This window comes from Lipotes vexillifer, unplaced genomic scaffold (genome assembly GCF_000442215.2).
Source record: "Lipotes vexillifer unplaced genomic scaffold, Lipotes_vexillifer_v1.1 scaffold863, whole genome shotgun sequence".
NCBI classification, from domain to species: Eukaryota; Metazoa; Chordata; class Mammalia; order Artiodactyla; family Lipotidae; genus Lipotes; species Lipotes vexillifer.
The window spans coordinates 836937-859116 of record NW_006788168.1 but is presented as its reverse complement, the minus strand read 5'-3'; the positions used below and the strand labels follow the sequence as shown (position 1 = coordinate 859116).

Genomic DNA, 22180 nt, shown 5'->3' with positions numbered 1-22180 from the left:
TGGTAGTATGGTTGGCTAAGATGTACTGCTTGATATAAGCTTTCTTAGAATTTTTTAATGAAGGTGGGAGTCAAATATTAAAAAGTCCAATTTTTACTTTAATGCTATTAAGTTTGCCCGAGTTGTAACAGTAATGTCTTTGTAGTATTTGTATTTAAAACATCCTTTCTAAAAATGATAGAGTTTCAGAGAACTTGCCAATATACTGATGGGTTTTTATTTGTTTTTGTGCTTGCTTGTTGAACTGCTTAAATTCAGCTCTTACGATTATTCCTTATGGTCTTAACAGCCATTATTTTTAAAGTAATTATTATTTTTGAAGGTATCTCTGATAATTACATCTACAAGAAAAAAATCTCTGTGTGGTGGAATTAAGGACGTTTATTGTTTACTTATGTTTTTCCATCTTTATTTTCCAATGTTTCACAAAGAGCATGTAATCAGAAAAAGAAACTATTTTAAAAGAAATAGTAGCAGATTGATCCATTTTCTACCTGATGTAGAAACTACACAAGAACCATGGATTCCAGAAATAACAAGCTTATTTCAGTTTACTCAATGACACATCTTTGACACATCAAACTCCCAGAATTTGTTCCATCCCCTTACAAAAAAGCATGAGTGGGAATTTGGTTTTCCTTTTTGGGTAAAGTTTCTACAGAGCTTGCTGATAAACTGAGATGAAGCTGATAATGGGTCTCAACTCTTCAACTTTAAAGCAGAAACTGGGGTCATAAAGACATGGAGTCCTGAAATACTCTCCAAAGTACAGTGCCATTAAGCTAAGATAGTGCTTGGAAACACTTGCTGAAACTTGCAATTTGCACATGCATCTTCTCCAGTTTGGCCATTTTGACCTTCTGTTAAAGCCACAGAAACCTGGGGAAGGGCAAGGGAGATTTTTCAGCTAACCTTCACATGAGTCTTAAAAAATGATTTTCTTTCAGGGAAAAGTCTCTCGGAATAAAAGAAACCTGAGTGATAAGTTTAAAAAAAAAAATCTGGGTGAGACCTATGTAAAATTGCCGATTTAAAGTCATTCCAAAGCACACTAGCTTTTAGCTGTGTCTGAAAAGCTACCACCAATGCATACCATTGAAAAAAACCCAGGATGCCTCTGAAATTTATCTCCCATCAGTGGAAAGCCCTTTCGTAGCGTTAATTGACATCAGTGCAATTCAACCTGTATTTATTGTTCCTCTAACAGACCCCCACCGCCCCGCAATTCTCTTTTCCTCTGATATCCCACACGGTCAGCCTTGATGGAAATCACACCATAACTCGAATGTTCTCTGTGGGTTTTTTTGGTTTTTTTGCGGCACGCAGGCCTCTCACTGTTGTGGCCTCTCCCGTTGCGGAGCACAGGCTCCGGACGCGCAGGCTCAGCGGCCATGGCTCACGGGCCCAGCCGCTCCGCGGCATGTGGGATCCTCCCAGACGGGGGCACGAACCCGTGTCCCCTGCATCGGCAGGCGGACTCTCAACCACTGCGCCACCAGGGAAGCCCTCTCTCTGTGTTTTTGATTGCAGCTGTGAAAGTTCAGGATGAGCTGGAGAATGTAAGCCTCCTTTAAAGTACACGAGAAATCTGTTGGCACAGAATAAAAGCTGTACTGCTTATTAGAGTTGTGCACATAGCCGTTGTACTTAGTCCTCTCAGCATTACTTTTTTTTTTTTTTTTTTAATGAGGACAATTCTTCACGCAATTGCCAAACTAAGGCAGAAGGAAACTTTCTCAGTCTTTTTGGTGCTTTCATCAGATAACCAATATAAAATATCTTCCAGAATACTCTGTCTCCTCAGACTTCAGAGCTTGTTCTTGGGAAGTTAGAGATAAACAAAGATGGCCTTAATAAATCTATCTAACATTGTAAATATACAGTTTCTGGTTCTTTTTCCCCTTGGGGCAATAGGCCAAATATCACTAACAATTCAGATATTCTGGCCTTTCTCAAAAATGTCATTACATCAAGAATATCATGGCTTAAAAAGAAATCAAATTGAGTTATTTGTAGTGAGGTGGAGGGACCTAGAGTCTCTCATACAGAATGAAGTAAGTCAGAAAGAGAAAAACAAATACCGTATGCTAACCATATATATGAAATCTAAAAAAAAAAAAGGTTCTGGTGAACCTAGGGGCAGGACAGGAATAAAGACGCAGATGTAGAGAATGGACTTGAGGACATGGGGGGGGGGGGGAGGGGAAGCTAGGACAAAGTGAAAGAGTAGCATGGACATATATACACTACCAAATGTAAAATAGATAGCTAGTAGCATAGCACAGGGAGATCAGCTGGGTGCTTTGTGACCACCTAGAGGGGTGGGATAGGGAGGGTGGTAGGGAGGCGCAAGAGGGAGGGGATATGGGGATATATGTATACCTATAGCTGACTCACTTTGTTATACAGCAGAAACTGACACAACATTGTAAAGCAATTATACTCCAATAAAGATGTAAAAGAAAGGAAAGAATATCGTGGCTGAGCAAATCACTGGAGAAAATTAGGATGCATTTTACTAGTGTTGCCATAATTAAAAATCAACTGCCTTCTGGGAAAACCTATGTAACGCACCTTTGATTGGGTGTTGAATTTGGACTAAAAAGAATCCCGTGAAGAGGGAAGTGTTTCCCTTCTAAAGAGTGAAATTGCAGGGAGGGCATTTAAACCTGACTTTAGCAGACATACACCAAGAAAATGGAAGAGCTGTGTTTGGGGCAGGGACTGTTTACAGGGGTTTTGTTTCTTTGTTGAGAGTTTGGGGGTGTTTGTTTGCTTTTCCTGTACTGTCATTACACCCTCATATTAGTTTGCCAGTGTTGCCAGAACAAAGTACCACAGGCTGGGTGGCTTAAACAACAGAAATGTATATTCTCACAATTCTGGAGATTCGTAGTCTGAGATTAAGGTGTCAGTAGGGTTGGTTGCTTCTGAAGCCTCTCTCCTTGGCTTGTAGACGGCTGTCTTCACCCTGTGTCCTCACATGGTCTTCCCTTGTGACTGTGTGCATCCTCATCTCTTATAAGGACACCTGTCATATTGGTTTAGGGTCCACCCTCATAACGTCATTTTAACTGAAGCACCTCTTTAAAGACCCTGCCTCCAAATACACTCACATTCTGAGGTCCTGGGGGTTTGGGTTTCAGTATTTGAATTTGGGAAGGACACATTCAGCCCATAACAACCCTGATTCGGGGTCTTCCTGTCACACCTATGAGACCTTTCCTTTGTAATGGCCAGAAGGGAAAGTGAGAAGGTGGGAAGGTATTCATGAATTTTCCACAAGACCTGGCTAGCTTCTGCAGCAACCTTTTTTGTTTTTCACTGCCTTCAGTATGAAAGAATTTTAAAAGTCCACTAACTTTGAAGGCATTATGCTAAGTGAAGTAAGTCAGAGAAAGACAAATACTGTATGACCGCACTTATATGTGGAATCTAGACAAACAAAACCCCACCAAACTCAGAAAAAGAGAGATTTGTGGTTACCAGAACTGGGGGCTGGGGGGAAGGGGGAGTCAGAGGAAGCTGGTCATAAGGTATAAACTTTCAGTTACAGATAAGTACTAGGGATGTACTGTACAACATAACGACTATAGCTAACACTGCTATATGATATGTAGGAAGGTTGTTAAAAGAGTAGATCCTAAGAGTTCTCATCACAGGGGGAAACTCTTTTTCCTTTTCTTTTTATTGTATCTATATCAGATGATGGATATTAATTAACTAAACCTATTGTAGTAATCATTTCACAGTATATGTAAATCAAACCATCATGCTGGTTTGATTTGCATATATTTACACCTTAAACTTATACAGTGATGTATGTCAATTATTTCTCAATAAAACAGGGGAAAAAAGTCCACTGAGAACTTTAAGAACGCTTTGCTTTCTTTCCCTGTATTTCTTTTTGTTTCTCTCAAACAAAAACATGCCTCTCCATCTGCAGATCTCAGTTAGAAAATGTTTTTCCTGATTTTGCATGTCAGTGATAGGAAAGAGCTGGTCAGTGAATCTTGTCAATCAGAGATTTTTAAACTGGCAGATATCTTTGAGGTCTCCTCCTGTTTGTCGAGCACTCACAATGTACCTGACTCCTTACCAAGCACAGACATGTTCTCTCATTTACTCTTTCTAACAGCCATGTGAAGTGAGTGCCATTATCAACAGTATTTTGGAGATGTGATCACGGAATCATAGACAAGTTTGGCCACTTGTTTAAAGTTCTAGAGCTTAGTACATTGACTTGCCAGGACTTCAACCCAAGCAGTCTCACCCAGACCTGAGCCTTTAGTCTCCCTTGCTGGGGAACTAAGATCCCACATGCAGCACGGTGTGGCCAAAAAGAAAAACATACCCAACTTTATACATGTAAATGCCATCTGATATTTTCTATTCTATTTCAGTTACTTTTTAAAAATACTGATTGTGACCCACTTAGCTTAGTCTGTCAAAAACCTGAACTAGATGACCTAATTTAGACTCTTGTAACCCTAAAATCCTGTTAGCCTACGTGGATGTTTATTTGGAGCCTCTCTTATCTTAAATACACAGACTGTTTGTTTGAGGCAAATGAATATTATGTATTACAGAGAACATCTTTTTTACCCCCAGTCTGAATAATAGTAATAATAATAATCACTTCCGTTTATTGTGTCCATCCCATGTGCCAGAGGTTTAAGACGTCACCTCTCCTGTAGCCTATAAGCTGTAAGTATTACTATCTCTGATTTACAGATTAGGAGACCAAGGCTTTGGTTAAGTAGTTTGCTCAAGGCCTCATAAAGTGTCAGAGCAAAGATTTGAACCAAGGTCATTATAATTCCAAAGCCTTTATACATTTCTTTTAGGGGAGGGCATATACAGGGTCAAGAAGGAGAAGTGAGGGCTGGAAGCTACTGCAGCTGAGCATTATTTCTTCCCTAATGGTTTGCTGTCCCTGCCAGAAACAACTGTCCTAAAGGATGTTAAACTACCATTGTAGCAATGATTAAAATCTGCACCTGAGAGCTTTTCCAATTCCCCCAGAAACCCAGGCCACCCCCAGACCAGTTAAATCAGAGTCTCTGGGGGTGGGGCGCAGGCCTGGTTTGTTTGTGTTTTTTTGTTTTTATTTTTAATTAATTTATTGCTGCGTTGGGTCTTCTTTGCTGCAAACGGGCTTTCTTTAATTGCGTCGAGCGAGGGCTACTCTTTGTTGCGGTTTGTGGGCCTCTCATTGCAGTGGATTCTCTTGTTGCAGAGCATGGGCTCTAGGCACGTGGACTTCAGTAGTTGTGGTACACGGGCTTAGCTGCTCTGCGGCATGTGGGATCTTCCCAGACCAGGGCTCGAGCCCGTGTCCCCTGCATTAGCAGGCAGATTCTTAACCACTGTGCCACCAGGGAAGCCCCCCCCCAGGCCTGTTTTTGAAAGCTGCCAGGTGATTTCAGTGTGTAGCCCAAGTTGAGAACCTTGAAGTTCAGTTAAGAACCTCTGAAGTCTTGGTTAAAGAAGTTAAGGCGCTTTAAGGGGCTTTTCTATTTTAAAAGACTATGTAAAATACTGCCAAAACCTCTTCAACTGCTTTTACAAAGCTGAAGTACAAACTGTTGCTATTTCTTTGGAGAAAAAAAAAAAATCAGATAACCTTGTATCTGCTCTTCCAAACCAAAGAAAGTCAAGAATGCTATGGGGAGATGCTGCAAGCACCAATCTCTGTGATGCTTCATACCTCAGCTCACATAATTTTAGAAGTGTTTTTATGTGACTAGAAAAGTCAGTTGTTGAATCAATTAATCAGAAGTGAGAGGGGTGGGACTTCCCGGGTGGCACAGTGGTTAAGAATCTGCCTGCCAACTCAGGGGACATGGCTTCGAGTCCTGGTCTGGGAAGATCTCACATGCCACGGAGCAACTAAGACCATGCACCAGAACTACTGAGCCTGTGCTCCTGAGCCCGTGTGCCACAGCTGCTGAAGCCCATACACCTAGAGCCCATGCTCTGCAACAAGAAAAGCCACCACAATGAGAAGCCCGTGCACCGCAACAAAGAGTAGCCCCCGCTCACCGCAACTAGAGAAAGCCCGTGCACAGCAACTAAGACCCAACGCAGCCAAAAATAAATAAATAAATAAATAAAAATTAAAAAAAAAAAAGAAGTGAGAGGGGTGGGTAGCCATCAGCCAAGTTGTCTGAGGATGATGCTGAAAACCAAACCAGACTAAGGTAACTATAAATATTATAAGCTGTTACATTTTCTTACAGAGAGCCTCAGTGAAAGATTTCCACTTTTTCACATGGATTAGTAATTAAGGTAAAAACCAAGGACCCTTCCTCACATCATTTTCCCACAGGAATAGGAAGATATCCTTTTACTAACTTCTACCTATCCCTATTTTAGACATGTGTTATTCTAGGCTGTGATCTGTGCATTCCATTAGAAAATATAACTTGATCTACACTCAGTTTCACTGTGTTCCATGCAACGGTCTCCAAAACAGGGACTGTATCATACTGCTGCATTTTTTCCATGTCTCAGGAGACAGCATTAATAATGTAAGAAATCGCAATCTTCATACTTCAGAAAATTAAAATACAGTATGACCATAAGAAAAAAAGTCTGCTGGATTCTGAAAGCCCCTGACAAATGACAAGTGCTGAGTAGTCCTGCTTAGGCCAGCATGGGTGGAGGTGCTGTGCTTCCGTTCTGTCCTCAGTAACAGTGCTCAATGTTTGCTTCCAGAACGATGTGGCTGCACTTCTGAAACCAATATCGGAAAAGATTCAGGAGATCCAAACTTTCAGAGAGAGAAACCGGGGAAGTAAAATGTTTAATCATCTCTCGGCCGTCAGCGAAAGCATCCCTGCCCTTGGGTGGATAGCTGTGGTGAGTCTGGCTGGGATGTCGCCCCTGCACCTTGTCAGGTTTGTGGAGTGTTTGGGAGAACGCACGGCTGCCTTCAGGCTCCCTCATCCTCCGCCTGTTACATGAAAGGAAGATTCCTTTCGGGCTGAATACATCAGCTCTTTCTTACCCTTTTGAAGTTCAGGGCTTTGTGTTCTGAGATGTGGAAAGTGCTTCACTGATTTTACAGAGCAAGATTTGCCTCCAACTTTCAAGTCAACATCTGCATTGCTTCTCTTCTTCTTTAAGGCATTTTCTTTCTTATCCTATTTTTTTTTCTTTCTATGCTTTGGTGATGGTCCTGTTCTCTCAGTCCCCCAAACCCGGTCCTTATGTCAAGGAGATGAATGATGCTGCCACCTTTTACACTAACAGGGTCTTAAAGGACTACAAACACAGGTACGTACCTTCTTTTATTGACCAAATTTTCAATTGATTAGACATTTGTCCCCAAGCTTAATGTAGTTCATTACTGATTCCTTTCAAAGTCTAGTTTACTACAAACATTAAGGAAAAATCCCATCTTTGCAGGTAAAGCAAAGTGGAAAGTGAAATCAATGATCCAGATAATATGTGTGTTTTAGAAAGTCTGCCTCAGTTCTCTGGTAATGAATAAACGCTCCCCACGTGAATGCATGTCACTCTGTTATGTATCCCCACAATAATGAGAGAGATCTGTGATGGTTTGTGATGGACCAGCCCTAAATGGACAAACCTTTTACATTGATCAAAATAGAATTGGTGAGAGTTCCCTGGTGGCACAGTGGTTAGGAGTCCACCTGCCAGTACAGGGGACATGGCTTCGATCCCTGGTCTGGGAAGATCCCACATGCCACAGATCAACTAAGCCCATGCATCACAACTACTGAAGCCCGCGTGCCCTAGAGCCCGTGCTCTGCAACAAGAGAAGCCACTGTAATGAGAAGCCCATGCACAGCAAAGAAGAGTAGCCCCTGCTCTCCGCAACTAGAGAAAGCCCACGCGCGGCAATGAAGACCCAACGCAGCCAAAAGTAAATAAAATTAAAAAAAAAAAAAAAAAAGAATTGGTGGGTGAGGAGAGAAAATAAACGGGGCTTAGGAAAGGAAGTATAAATGAGGAACAGAGATGAGATGAGACAATAAACCAGGCCAATGAGAGGGAAACCAGAGATTGCATTAAGATGAAATACATTTGGGTGGACAGAGAGACGTCTGTAAGAACAGCCGCCATTCAAAGTGCTGTTGAAAGTACAGATGAGACTGAACCAACAGGTTTTGCCTGGAGAGCCAGCTTAAAAGGACATTGCATTCTCCAGCACAAATAATAGATCCTAGAGAGCCGCAAACTGGGGCTAGAATTGGAAATGGGACTAAATGGGGAGAGGCCAGAGCTGAATAGACAGGAAGATATCTCTGAACTGCTGAAGGGGTGTCATGAGATCCCTCACCTCTGAAGATGTCATGGCCTGCCTTGTCAACAGCTGGCAAGATGTGATGTGGCTGATGCTTCATCATGCAGGAAAGGATTGAGGTGAAAATAAGAGCAACAAAGTTCCACCCCCTGGGCACTGAGCTCAGAGTGAATCCCCCTCTGAGCCCTTAGGTGACGGGAGTAGAAATGATCATCAGTCAGCAAATGCAGGGGTTCCTGCATCTCACTTACAGACCCAGACTGTCCAGATGAAAGGAAACTTGAGGACCTGAATAGTCTGGATAATTGCTTCAATTCACTTCTTTCTATTACTAACATAGATCTAAAAATATGAGCCAGAAGAACACGTTTTAAGTAGGAAAAGAAGAAAACAACATTATAAGACAAATTTTGTATGGAATATAGAAAAATTGCACAGAATGTGTAAATAAATACCTCCTGTAGTCCCAGGTCATTGACCAATATTACATTTTCAAAACTTGCATAACTATTTCTTTTATAGGTTATTTTTGGTTTTAATAAACATTGAGTAGATACAGAAGAATATTTATAAATATATGTAAGATATAAAAATTACAATACAAGAAATACCCATACGTCCACCAATCATTTTAAGAAATATGTACCGATACTTTCTTTTTTTACTAAAAAATAACAGTCACACTCAGCAATCCCACTCCTAGGTGTATTTCCAAAAGAAATGAAAACATGTCCTCCACACAAAAGCTTGTACATGAATGTTCATAGCAGCATTATTTATAGTAGCCAAAATGTGCTACTGATGAATAGACAAATAAACTGTATGTCCGTACAATGGTATATTATTCAGCCATTTAAAAAAAAATGAAATATACAAGTAGCAGTATGGATGAGCCTTGAAAACATTATGCTGAGTGAAAGAAGTCAGACACCAAAAAACACATATTGTATGATTCCATTTATATGAAATTCCAGAATAGGCAAATCCATAGAGACAGAAAGTAGGTTAGCAGTTGTCTAGGGCTGGGGAAGTTGGGTGGAAATGTGGAGTAACTGCTAATGGGTGTAGGATTTCTTTTGGGGGTGATGAAAATGTTCTAAAACCACTGTGTCAATGACTGCACAATTTGAACTGAACTATTGAATTGTACACCTTAAATGGATGACTTGCCTGGGATGTGAATTATATCCCAATAGAGCAATTACACTAAACAAAATAAGACAAAAACCAGCCGCAGTGTTGCCCTCCCCTCATAGAGTTTAGTCATTCTATGTTAGCAAAACAGGTCTTAGAGCTTTTAGGAAGTGCAGCTCTCGAGACAAACTTCCACCCACCTCTTTTCCTCCTGAGGTCTCTCCCACCCTAAGGAAACTTTGATTAAATTACTGATACTCAGTAACAGACTCCCTGCACCCAGAGAACTGTGTTTGAGGCAGTTGTGCTCAATGATATAACTCCAAATGTTGCCAGTTTGTGTTGGAGACTATAGAACTGTGCAGTATGAATGAGAAGAGGCAAAATGGGCATAGAGGGAACCTACCTCAACATAATAAAGGCCATATATGAGAAACACACAGCAAACATCATACTCAATGGTGAAAAACTGAAAGCATTTCCACTAAGATCAGGAACAAGACAAGGATGTCCACTCCTGCCACTCTTATTCAGCATAGTTTTGAAAGTCTTAGCCACGGCAGTCAGGGAAGAAAAAGAAATAAAAGGAATACAAATTGGAAAAGAAGAAGTAAAACTGTCACTGTTTGCTGCTGACACGATAGTATACATAGAAAATCCTAAAGATGCCACCAGAAAACTACTAGGGCTAATCAATGAATTTGGTAAGGTTGCAGGGTACAAAATTAATGCACAGAAATCTCTGGCATTCCTATGCAGTAACAACAAAAAATCAGAAAGAGAAATTAAGGAAACAATCCCATTTGCCATTGCAACAAAAAGTATAAAATACCTAGGAATAAACCTACCTAAGGAGGTAAAAGACTTGTACTCAGAAAACTATAAAACACTGATGAAAGAAATCAAAGATGACATAAACAGATGGAGAAATATACCATGTTCTTGGATTGGAAGAATCAATATTGTGAAAATGACTATACTACCCAAAGCAATCTAAAGACTCAGTGCAATGCCTATCAAACTACCAATGGCATTCTTCACAGAATTAGAACAAAAAATTTTACAATTTGTATGGAAACACAAAAGACCCCAAATAGCCAAAGCAATCTTGAAAAAGAAAAATGGAGCTGGAGGAATCAGGCTCCCTGACTTCAAATTATACTGCAAAGCTACAGTAATCAAGACAGTATGGTACTGGCACAAAAACAGAAATGTAGACCAATGGTACAGGATAGAAAGCCCAGAGATAAACTCACGCACCTATGGTCACCTAATTTATGACAAAGGAGGCAAGAACATACAGTGGGGAAAAGACAGTCTCTTCAATAAGTGGTGCTGGGAAAACTGAACAGCTACATGTAAAAGAATGAAATTAGAACACTCCCTAACACCATACACAAAAATAAACTCCAAATGGATTAAAGACCTAAATGTAAGACCAGACACTATAAAACTCTTAGGAGAAAACAGGAAAAACACTCTTTGACATAAACCACAGCAAGATCTTTTTTGACCCACCTCCTAGAGTAATGAAAATAAAAACAAAAATAAACAAATGGGACCTAATGAAACTTAAAAGCTTTTGCACAGCAAAGGAAACCATAAGCAAGACGAAAAGACAACCCTCAGAATGGGAGAAAATATTTGCAAATGAAACAACAGACAAAGGATTAATCTCCAAAATATACAACCAGCTCATGGAGCTCAAGGTCAAAAAAACAAACAATTCAATTTAAAAATGGGCAGAAGACCTAAATAGACATTTCACCAAAGAAGACATACAGATGGCCAAGAGGCACATGAAAAGATGCTCAACATCACTAATTATTAGAGAAATTCAAATCAAACCTACAATGAGGTATCACTTCACACCAGTCAGAATGGCCATTGTCAAAAAATCTAGAAGGAATAAATGCTAGAAAGGGTGTGGTGAAAGGAGAACCCTCCTGTACTGTTGGTGGGAATGTAAATTGATACAACCACTATGGAGAACAGTATAGAGGTTCCTTAAAAACTAATACTAGAACTACCATATGACCCAGCAATCCCACTACTGGGCATATACCCTGAGAAAACCATAATTCAAAGAGAGACATGTACAACAGTGTTCATTGCAGCACTATGTACAATAGCCAGGACATGGAACCAACCTAAATGTCCATGGACAGATGCATGGATAAAGAAGATGTGGCACATGTATACAATGGAATATTAGTCAGCCATAAAAAGAAATGAAATGGAGTTATTTGTAGTGAAATGGATGGACCCAGAGTCTGTCATACAGAGTGAAGTAAGTCAGAAAGAGAAAAACAAACACTGTATGCTGGCATGTATATATGGAATCAAAAAAAAAATAAAAGATAAAAAATGGTACTGATGAACCTAGTGGCAGGGCAGGAATAAAAACATAGTCATAGAGAATGGACTTGAGGACATGGTGGGGGAGGGGGAAGCTGGGGCGAAGTGAGAGTAGCATGGACGTATATACACTACCAAATGTAAAATAGTTAGCTAGTGGGAAGTATAGCACAGGGAGATCAGCTCGGTGCTTTGCCACGACCTAGAGAGTTGGGTTAGGGAGGGTGGGAGGGAGACGCAAGAGGGAGGGGATACGGGGTTATATGTATGCACATGGCTGATTCACTTTGTTGTACAGCAGAAACTAACACAGAATTGTGAAGCAGATATACTCCAATAAAGATCTATTTAAAAAAATTTAAAAAAAAGAAAGAAAGAAATGCAAGACAATCTGCTCTGCTCACATAAAAATAGCAGTTCAGGAAAGAACAAGCTTAAGCTGCAAAAATGTGTCAGCATGAACAGCCCATGACGACTTCGACATCATAAAAGACCTCTTTACCTAGTCTTTTCTCAGAATATACAGAGGTGCCTATTCAAGACACCTAAGTCTCTGCCGTTTTGCATATCACCCTTGGAGGCCGTTTTTGTTTTTATCTCAGTTCATCAGCTCCTCTTCTCCTCCCAGTCCCTACTTGAGTGTACCTTGGGCCTGTGGGTGTGAGTGAGGCTCCCCAGGTGGTAGTATAGCCAAGAGGGTTAGGGGTTCCACTTTTGTGTACATATACAAAGAGAGTATAGTATTTGCTCCTCGATGTCGGCTATTAAGTAGAAAATGTACTTCTGACAGCATCAAGGACAGTTCACTTAAACTTAATGGACCACCTGAAGAGTGTGTAATATGCTGGGGAAATGCAGCCACGGGTGTGGATTTATTTACCTCACTTCCACACGTAGCCAGACCAGTCCCAGGTCACCGGTGAGCTTCCAGGATCAATAACCCAAAGCAAGCACAATACTCCACAACCACTCACTCAACACCCATTTATGGGTGCACCCAAGCCGGCTGTGTCTTCCTTCTGTGTGAGCTCAGTGAGGGCTGTGGGGTGTTGCAGACTCATTGATGAGGCATCGCCAGTGAGGCAGGCTTATTGCTGCCTACCTGACAGACAGGCCCGTGGGTGGAGGAGGTGAAAGGCAGGCTTCCTTGTGGTTTACACAGAAGGGCTGTGGCCAGTGGACTCTGCATCTGTGCAACCTTTTCAACTGGCTTGGCTGGTTGCTTGGCTCTTTTTCAGTAAATGAATAGAGCACGTTAATTATTTTGACTTTCTAGAGGTAAGTCATAATCATTAAGTCATAATCATAATCATAATCTGAGTCATAATTATTAAGAGTCACACGTCCTTCCCATAGCTTCTTACAGGGGAAGTGGAACTGAGGCTGGGTTTGCAGCTCTGGAGGTATAGTTGAGTTCTTCTCAATTTGTTGTCTCTTAGAAACTGACTTCAGGTTAAAAGGCACCATATCGTTATGCCTTATTACAAGTTTTGCTAGAACTTTCTTCAAGTTAAAATCATACTGTAATAGTTAAAAGAAAAATGAATTTGCCTATGCAGGTTTGGACTTTATCCTTTGTTAAACTTTTTAACAGGAGTGTACTGAACGTGCAGCCTGCTTTTTCTAGAATGCCTACAGACGTGTGTTGTATGTACATACACCTGTACATATGCACATGTATGTATTAAATGACCAAATATATAAATATATGGGTTTGGGTTTTGATTGTAAAAGTGAGAAAGTGACAATGAAATATTTCATAGATTTGATCATTATAGTCAGTAAATCTAAAAATGTAGAACAAAATCACACTCATGTTTTTCCTCTTTGAGGGGCAGATAATTATGACTTAGTTCCCCATTTCCCTTTTCTTAAATGGCATGACTTAATACAGTGGGATTCTAAACATGCTCGTGGTACTTAGAGCTTTTCAAGGAAAACAAAATATGTCCAGAGACAAGTCATTACTGACAAGAGCTTGAATAATAGAGATTTCCTTCCGTGACTGCCTTCAGATTAATGGCCCAGGTTTGTGATTAAATTTTTGTTAACTGAGATTTCATCATTTCCTCATTTACCACTACTTTATTCAAAGTAGGAAAAGATGTGTGAGTGGAAATAATCCAAAGGAAATGCACCTATTTTTGCCTACCTGTAAATTTAATATTTCTAACAGTTCTCCCAATCCTGTATATTAATCCAGCTTTAAAAGTTGGATTAACATTTTACCACTTCTTGGTTCAGTAAAATTGGAATAAAAATAGCAGTCATGCCCTGCCTCACTTGCATTTGTCATTATGAGTATCAAATTGAAGTAATTTAGGTGACTGTCCCTTTAGAAGCATTGAGTGTTACCCATTTGTAGGAAGTCATTTTTCTTACTATAGCAACTTTCCATATCAGCCCAGAATTCTCCAATTTGGTTATACTTTCAACCAGATAATTCCACAAATTATTAGGAAACAAACCAAAGGACGTTTTTTCTTTTCTGTACCATTCTCCTGCCTGAAAGTGCATTGTTTTTCATTTTGCATCAGAAGCAGTACGGAGAGAAATGGTCTCCCCTCCATGTTCATCTCCCCGTGAGAGATGACACGAGGATGAACTGACTAAGTTTGGTGGATGCTGTCTCCGTGGGCCTCTCTGCTCCGCACTGGAGCTCAGGGCACTCAGCTCCTCTCAGGGGAGACCAGGACCACCATCCTTGCAAGGTTCTTTTTGGAGTCAGTCCACACTGACTGGTCTAGAAAGACAGTTGTTCCAGGGTCATCTGGAGCCTTAGTTACTGGATTGCCATGTGCTCCCCAATGTCTTTAAATAGATCCTAAATCCACTCTCTTCCACTCTCTTTTATGACAAAGTGATTTACGCCATGTGGATTGGGTAAAGTCGTATTTGAACATATGGAGTGAGCTTCAAGCATACATCAAGGAACACCACACTGCAGGCCTTACTTGGAACAAAACAGTAAGTACCCAGCCCTCTTCCACCTGAGTAACAAAAGGTCATAAAACTATCCATTCTTGGTAACCTGGCAATTTTAGAATTTACCTCAAGGAAAGCATAAGATAAAATATACATGCAGAGGCTGCTTATGAAAATGCCATTGTCATAGGAAAGTCTGGGAACTACCTATATGACACAGAAAAAGAAAATGGTTGAGTTGTCAGAAGAACCCAGTGAAATACTCTGGGGTCATTACAATACCACATATGGTGGTTGTTACATGGGAGATGATTTACCAGTCAATGTTAAGTGATAAAGTAGAATGCAAAAGTTATGAGCACTAAGACGGCATATGTATTAAGAAACTGTGTGAATAAAATCGAAGGAAACAAGAAGATTTGAAAATAGTTATGATTTTAAGAAGATAGAATTATGAATAGAATGTTTTTTAATGTTTTAAATTTCCCTTTTGGCATTTTAAAATTTACTAAGTAATATGTTTCAGTACTTCCGTAATCCTAGTGCTTTGAATGGTATCCTAGTCCTAGGATAAAATCCCACCTGTGTCTGTTCCGACTTGAATTCCCACATGAGATTCTAATCTGACTCTTGCCTTCTTCTTCGCCTTGTGTCTCCTGTCTTCCCCGTCTCACTGGCCCAGCACCTACCAAACTACTTGTGGAATTCTGAACACATGCAGTGCTTAGACTGAACCAAATCAAAATGTCATTGTTTCAAAATTTGCAAGTCTCACATAACCTTTATTGTGATGTCATGAACATATATCATGCTGTATGACCTGAGTTCCCTGGGGGACCCTCTTCCCCAAGACTCAGTTTCAACATCATCTCTTTAAGAAACTTCCATTGAGGGCAGTTCCCTGATGGTCCACTGGTTAGGATTTGGTGCTTTCACTGCCATGGGCTTGGGTTCAATCCCTGGTCAGGGAACTAAGATCCTGCAAGCTACACAGCTTGCCCCCCCCCCCAAAAAAAAGAAAGAAAGAAACTTCCATTGATCTCCCTTGGTGCCCCATCTGGTTTGATGGCTCTCTTCTATGCCTCCTTCGTATCTTCATTATACCTCAGTCATATCCCTTTACATATAGAATTGTAATTTTTTGTGTGTTTATGGAGTTCTCCCACTGGATTAGAAACTCATCTCTGTCTCCAGCCCCTCGCATAGTGCCTGGCATGGAGTAAGTACTCAGTAAAAAGTTTGAACTAAATCGTGAATTAGGGTACTCTTAGGATCGTCCCTGCTCTTTAAAATCCCTGCACTTGCTATAAAAAGGCTTCCCGTGGAAACTTCAGTCCACTAGAAATGAATGGTACCTTTCAGTTGTCACAGTGGATGGTCTAACCAGAGTAAATGTTGAGAAGATGAAGTGGCATATTTGTGAACTCAGTTTAAATGTAGAACCCTCACTCTCCCCACAGTCATAACCAGCAACTAACCTTCACGCAGAACGTTGTTGCTTTCAGTAGCATAGGCTTAATACCAAGGCAGAGTTTGTGATTTTTCAAAGCAGTGTAGGACTTCTACACTTGTTCCCCAACACTTGTGGTACAAATGTTAACACTGACCTCTAAAGACTGATGCTTCTTTTTATTTTCTACTTTGCCTGTTTTCTTCATAAGAAATGCAAGTTACAGTAAGTTGATTATTTTTCTTCTGCCCACAACATTATGATTCTGTAAAGAGAGTTCATAAACATTTGAAGGGTTTTAATATGGAAGGGTATGTGTGGAGGTAGGTGGGTCTTTGTGTAGACTAATTGGAATTATTTTTCATACATTTCAAATGAGATGCTGTTTTGTTATAGATGAGTTTGTCATAAAGGGGAATTGTCACATGTTTGCCATGGAGATAGGACATCATGACAAAACAGAAAACTAAACATCAAGAGGCCTTGGATGTCTTATTATTTCATGGTAGATAAATGGAAAAGGAATGAGAATCCATTTGTGGAAAATAATCATGTCAACAGACATTGGCCTATTAAGTCTCCAATAGTGCCCATGGAAAATGAATAGAAAATTACTTTTAAAATGGTTTGAATACCTTTAATGCAATGTACAAAGCTGAGTAATTATGTTGTGAATATAAAAAAGAAGGATCGATTATTACAGATAAATAAATGTAGTTGTTTTCCTCTGTTCTAGAGTGAACACCTATCTTTTCATCATGTTCGTTAGAAATATATGCTTTGTAACAATGAGTTTGAAACTTTTAAAGGCAACCCATAGTAAGAAATATATTTTACACACACACACACACACACACACACACCCTTCTCACAATACTAAAACAAGTTTCACAAAACAGTACTTTCTTTCACCACATGGAATGCATTCAGGTATTTTCTTTTGTGTTTTACTTCATTTTTTAATAAAATCCTGGCTGAGACCCACTAAATTGATTCTATGATCCACTAATGGGTCACATCCCACATTTTGAAAAACATGTTATAAAACATAAATGTTATATAAATATAAATATTTATTTATTTATGTAAAATATAATTCCTACAGCATACATTAGGAGGTATGGATTGCCATGATAATAATGACAGCTATTATTTATTGAGCACATGTTATGATATGGGCAAATTCTATTTAAAATGGTAAAAATCGTCATAAAGCAGAGCACCTACTTCACTTCTTTCATGGAAAAGTAATATGATAAAGTTTTGGCCAGATATTAAAAGTGAGGAATGATTATGTAAGAAAATGTTGGTTCGGTGATAACATCATATATACAAAATCTTTTGACAAACTTTAAGATATATGCATAGAAATATATTTCCTAATATTTTTATCTTCTTCTTCTAAAGTTTGGGGTTAAAAAAACTATTACAAAGTATATTATAAAAATTATAGTTTTTCATTTTAAATCTAAATTAGTAAAAACTATATGAAAGATTCCAAAACATAATCCCTAGAATAAATCAAACTGATTTCTTCTCATTTACTATGGCCTGTTGACATACCAGCAAAATAACTCATATAAACAATTACAGCCAGTATCACAGCGTTATTGCAAAGAAGAGGGAAAAGGCTATTAGAATTATCTGATCAAATAGCTTTTGGGAGGAAAAAATAAATAAAAATCATTTCATTTATTTGCCCACTTATCACAAGTCTGCAAAAAGTATGCAGAAGGGTGGGGTGTTGGCATTCGTTTGTCACTACCATATTCAGAAGTTTTAAGAAATGCATTCCATCTCAATGGACAAAGTCAAAAAGCTTGCGGCGACTTAACAGCTCAAGTATTTTGAGTAACCATTGTTTTCTTCTATTTTCAAATCAGATTTTGAGATTTGAGCTCTATGGGGTGTTAGTGACCAAGAGCATGCTGCTCCAGACTGAGTTTCCAAGCTTGCATTGCTCTGAGAAATGCCCTTTCCCTTGAGTTAACAGTTGGAACTGAACTTGCTGTTCCCACCTCCTAGCCTTTGTGTTCAGACTGCAGCTGTGCCAGGCAACTGTTGTGCCCTTCAGTTGTTCCACAAAATGTAAATCTTTGAGGCCAGCAATTTTTCAGGACAGTGATTGGAGAGAGGGTCCGTGTGTGTGCACAAGTGTGCTGGCGTCGGGGTGGGTGCGTTTTGGGGGAGGAAGCAGCTGTGGAGTAATCTATCTGGAATTTCTGGTTACATTTACTGTGGTAAATGGAATCTTCTCATTCTGTCAGCTTTTTTTCACATGACCATGGACTGGAAAGACTCTGTACCAGAAATGACTTGCAGTTTTCAGTTAGTTTAATTATTGGGAACCCTTTTCCATATTAATTTACACAGTTTCCTCAGCCCTGGGTTTCAAATGCACTTTGTTGAATAAATTGATCTCTTGGCAGGAACCCAATAGAGACACTATTATTTATCATCCCTTGCAGTTGGTCAGATTTGTAATATTCGTTGGCAGTTCCTGCAAATCAGATAACTTAAGCTGAAAGACAGAGGCCTGATCTTTACGCTTATAATGACCGCAGTAACTGATTCTTTTTATGAATTGTCCAGGTCAGCATTCCAACTTTTATTCTGTTATCTGTAGATCTGGCCAGGAAAAGGTCATGAAGATAGTTCTATGAATAGGATACAGTGTGGCTGTTTTCTTAACTTTCTGGTGTGAAATTTGTTGACACATTTTTGTCCTTTTTATGTGTCTTTCCAAATTAGTTTTGAGAATAGCCAGGGTATAATTATTTGTAGAATAGAATAAAACTACACATAGATGGATGTGTATAAAGTCTTATGTTGTGGTGATGTAATTCTTTCTACTGATAATGTGGATTTTTAAAATCTATACACCAGTTGTCATCCATCCTAACCTCCCCTGAACCTCCAGTAAATGAAATCACTGGGAGTGGTCACAATTATAGACAAGGCGGGGTTTGATTTTTCTCAAAGCAGGACACTCTATGATCAGTCCTTTTCCTCCAGGTAGATATTTCTTTTCAGCCTGTTTCTCAATGTAAAGGCCAAGTGTCCATTAACAAAGCAAAAGTTTAACAGTTTGCTGGTGATCAAATTAAAACACAGCCAGAGGGTATCCTGACTCATAAATAATGTAGACTCTGTGGCACATGATTAAATATGTATGTCTCGTAAGTTTTCAAGTCTTCTGGCCTCTCTGGTTTCCTCTTGATTTTTACAAGCAAAAACTGTCCTCAATCTTTTATATCAAAATTTTCATTTAGAACTTGTACCAAACCTGTGCCTTAGGTTTATTAATCAAGGTGAATAGGTGAAACCTCAGCTGGTGTGTTGTTTGTCTAGACCACAAGCTCACTGAATAACTCTATAGGTCTACGGAGAGTGGGTCTCTCCAGTCTACCTGACCATATCGGTGGTCAGTCTAGTCATCACTCCTGGGGTTTTAGCTCCCTTTGGGGACTTTGGGTAGCCAGTTCCTTTCGTTCTCCTCTGGAAGAGATCCACACTGCTCAGAGGGAGTTAGGGGTGTCATTGACTAACAAAGGAGCTCTAAACACACAGATATGAAGTTAGGTTGGAAACAGCTCTGAGTTCAGCCTGAAAGAGACTACAGAAATTAAACAAACGTTGCTTAGGCGCCCACCTTCTATGCACCAGCTTCTCAGCAAGGTGCTGAGAATACAAAGATGGGTACGTGACACAGTAGACACAGTTCCTGTCCACAGAAACTTACATTCTAGCTGAAGAACATAAAAATGATACAACGTGACAGAATAGGGTGAATAGCATGCTAGAGGTAAGCAAAAGCACGATGCTTACATAGACCAGGAAGACATGGAAGGAATACCCAATCCTGTAGTACGGTGTGGTTCTTGGGCCAGCAGCAATCTGGAAACTTGTTAGAAACGCAGAATCTCAAACATCACCCCAGACCTCCTGAATCAGAACCTGCATTTTAACAGGATTTCCCCAGGTGATTTATATGCATATTAAAATTTGAAAAGCACTGCTCTAGTATAGTCATGCTGGACCAAAGGAGTCCAATTTGTGGGAGACTCAAGGAAGACCATTAGTTTTTACTCATTCATTTGTTTAGTAATTCATTTACTTAATAACCATTTATTGGATACCCACCTTGTACAAAGCACACACCAGACATTGTATTAATGCTCCAATTTCTGCCATCAAGCAGCAGGTTTTAATTACAATGCAAAAAAATAAATAACAATACAAGGCCATGTTGGAAAATAAACCTTGCTAATTAGACTTCTGGGTGGGCAGGAAGGGCAACAAAGGGCTACATTTGATATGAGTCTTGTTTTGTTTTGTTATGGTTTTTGGGTTTGTTTTGTTTTTATTGAAGTGTGGTCGAGTTATAATATTATATTAGTTTCAGGTGTACTGATTTGGGTCTTGAAGGACAGTAGGAGTTCCCTAGGCAGACAGTAAAGGAAAGGGCAGTTCTTAGCAGAGAATTCAGCAGAGAATTGGGCACAAAGGACATGAACTAAGTACTTTGAGAGAAAAGCTGTTAGTTTTGCAGAGCTGAACATGGCAAGAGATGAGGCCAGAAAGGCAAATTGGGGCCATATGGTGGAATCCTTACGTGTTATCCTAAGAAGATGGGTCCATATGTGGTGTGCAGGGTTTTTTCCTTCCCCACAGGCTTTTTTTTTTAATTGAAATAAAGTTGATGTACAATGTTATGGTAGTTGCAGGTGTATTACATAGTGATTTGACCTTTGCATACATTACGAAATGTTCACCACAATAAGTCTAGTAACTATCATTTCCTAAAGTTATTACAATATTATTAACCATATTCCTTGTGCTGCATATTACATCCCTGTGGCTTACTTATTTTATAACTGTAAGTTTGTACCTCTTAACCCTCTTCACTTATTTTGCCTACCACTATCCCCCTCCCCTCTGGCAACTACCCGTTTTTTTCTCTGTATCTATAAGTCTGTTTCATTTTGTTTTGTATGTTTGTTTGGTTGGTTTTTTAGATTCCACATATAAGTTAGATCATATGGTATTTTTCTTACTCTAATTTATTTCACTTAGCATAATACCCTCTAGATCCATCCATGTTGTCACAAATGGCAAGATTTCATTTTTTTAAGTATTTATTATTTATTATTTATTTTGGCTGTGCCGGGTCTTAGTTGTGGCATGCATGTGGGATCTAGTTCCCTGACCAGGGATTGAACCTGGGCCCCTGCCTTGGGAGTGTGGAGTCTTACCCGCTGGACCACCAGGGAAGTCCCAAGATTTCATTTTTTATGGCTGAGTAATATTCCGTTGTATATACTTGATATCTTCTTCTAACCACATCTTCTTTACCCATTCACCTGTTGATGGACACTTAGGTTGCTTCCATATCTTGGCTATTGTAAATAATGGTGCATTGAACATAGGGGTACACCATAGGTTTTTAAGCAGAAAGTTACTCACTATAAATACTGATCTAGTAATTGTTCAGGATAAATGGAAAAGGGGAGAGACTAGAGGTCCTAATACATGTTAGGAGACTTTAGTGGATGCCAAGGATGGGATAATGAGTATGTGACCTTGAGTGTGACAATGGCAATGGAATGCAAGAGATGAAATGGACACTGAGTTGGAGGACAAAAAGAGAGAGAGAAATCAAATCTTAAACTCAAAGTTTCCAATCTGGAAGTCTGGGAGAATAATAGTAACATCAATAAAAATAGGGATATCGACAGGAGGAGCTGGTAGAGAAGCAAGAAGAATATTCACCTGAGTTTTCACCGTGTTGCACGTGAGGCACAGGTGAGATATCCATCTAGATGGGGAGGTGGAGCAGGCAGGTGAAATGCAGGTCTGAAGTTCACTGAAGGGGAGACCTAGAGATGATAGTTAAACAGTAGAGAAGATAGAAAAAGAGAATATGATGAAGGATAAAACCTGGGGGGGACACTGTTACTTAAGAATGGAATAAATCAGGCTTCCCTGGTGGCGCAGTGGTTGCGAGTCCGCCTGCCGATGCAGGGGACACGGGCTCG

At 39.7% G+C, this 22180-nt stretch overlaps 1 protein-coding gene across 1 annotated transcript in view; it reads left to right on the top strand.

Annotated features, from left to right (window-relative positions):
• The window catches only part of CAP2 (cyclase associated actin cytoskeleton regulatory protein 2), a 118310-nt gene that overhangs the window by 68385 nt on the left and 27745 nt on the right, over positions 1 to 22180 (top strand). Inside the window, 3 exon segments of the mRNA XM_007461264.1 lie at positions 6721 to 6864; positions 7196 to 7281; positions 14629 to 14734. Coding sequence (XP_007461326.1) covers positions 6721 to 6864; positions 7196 to 7281; positions 14629 to 14734 — 336 coding nt within the window.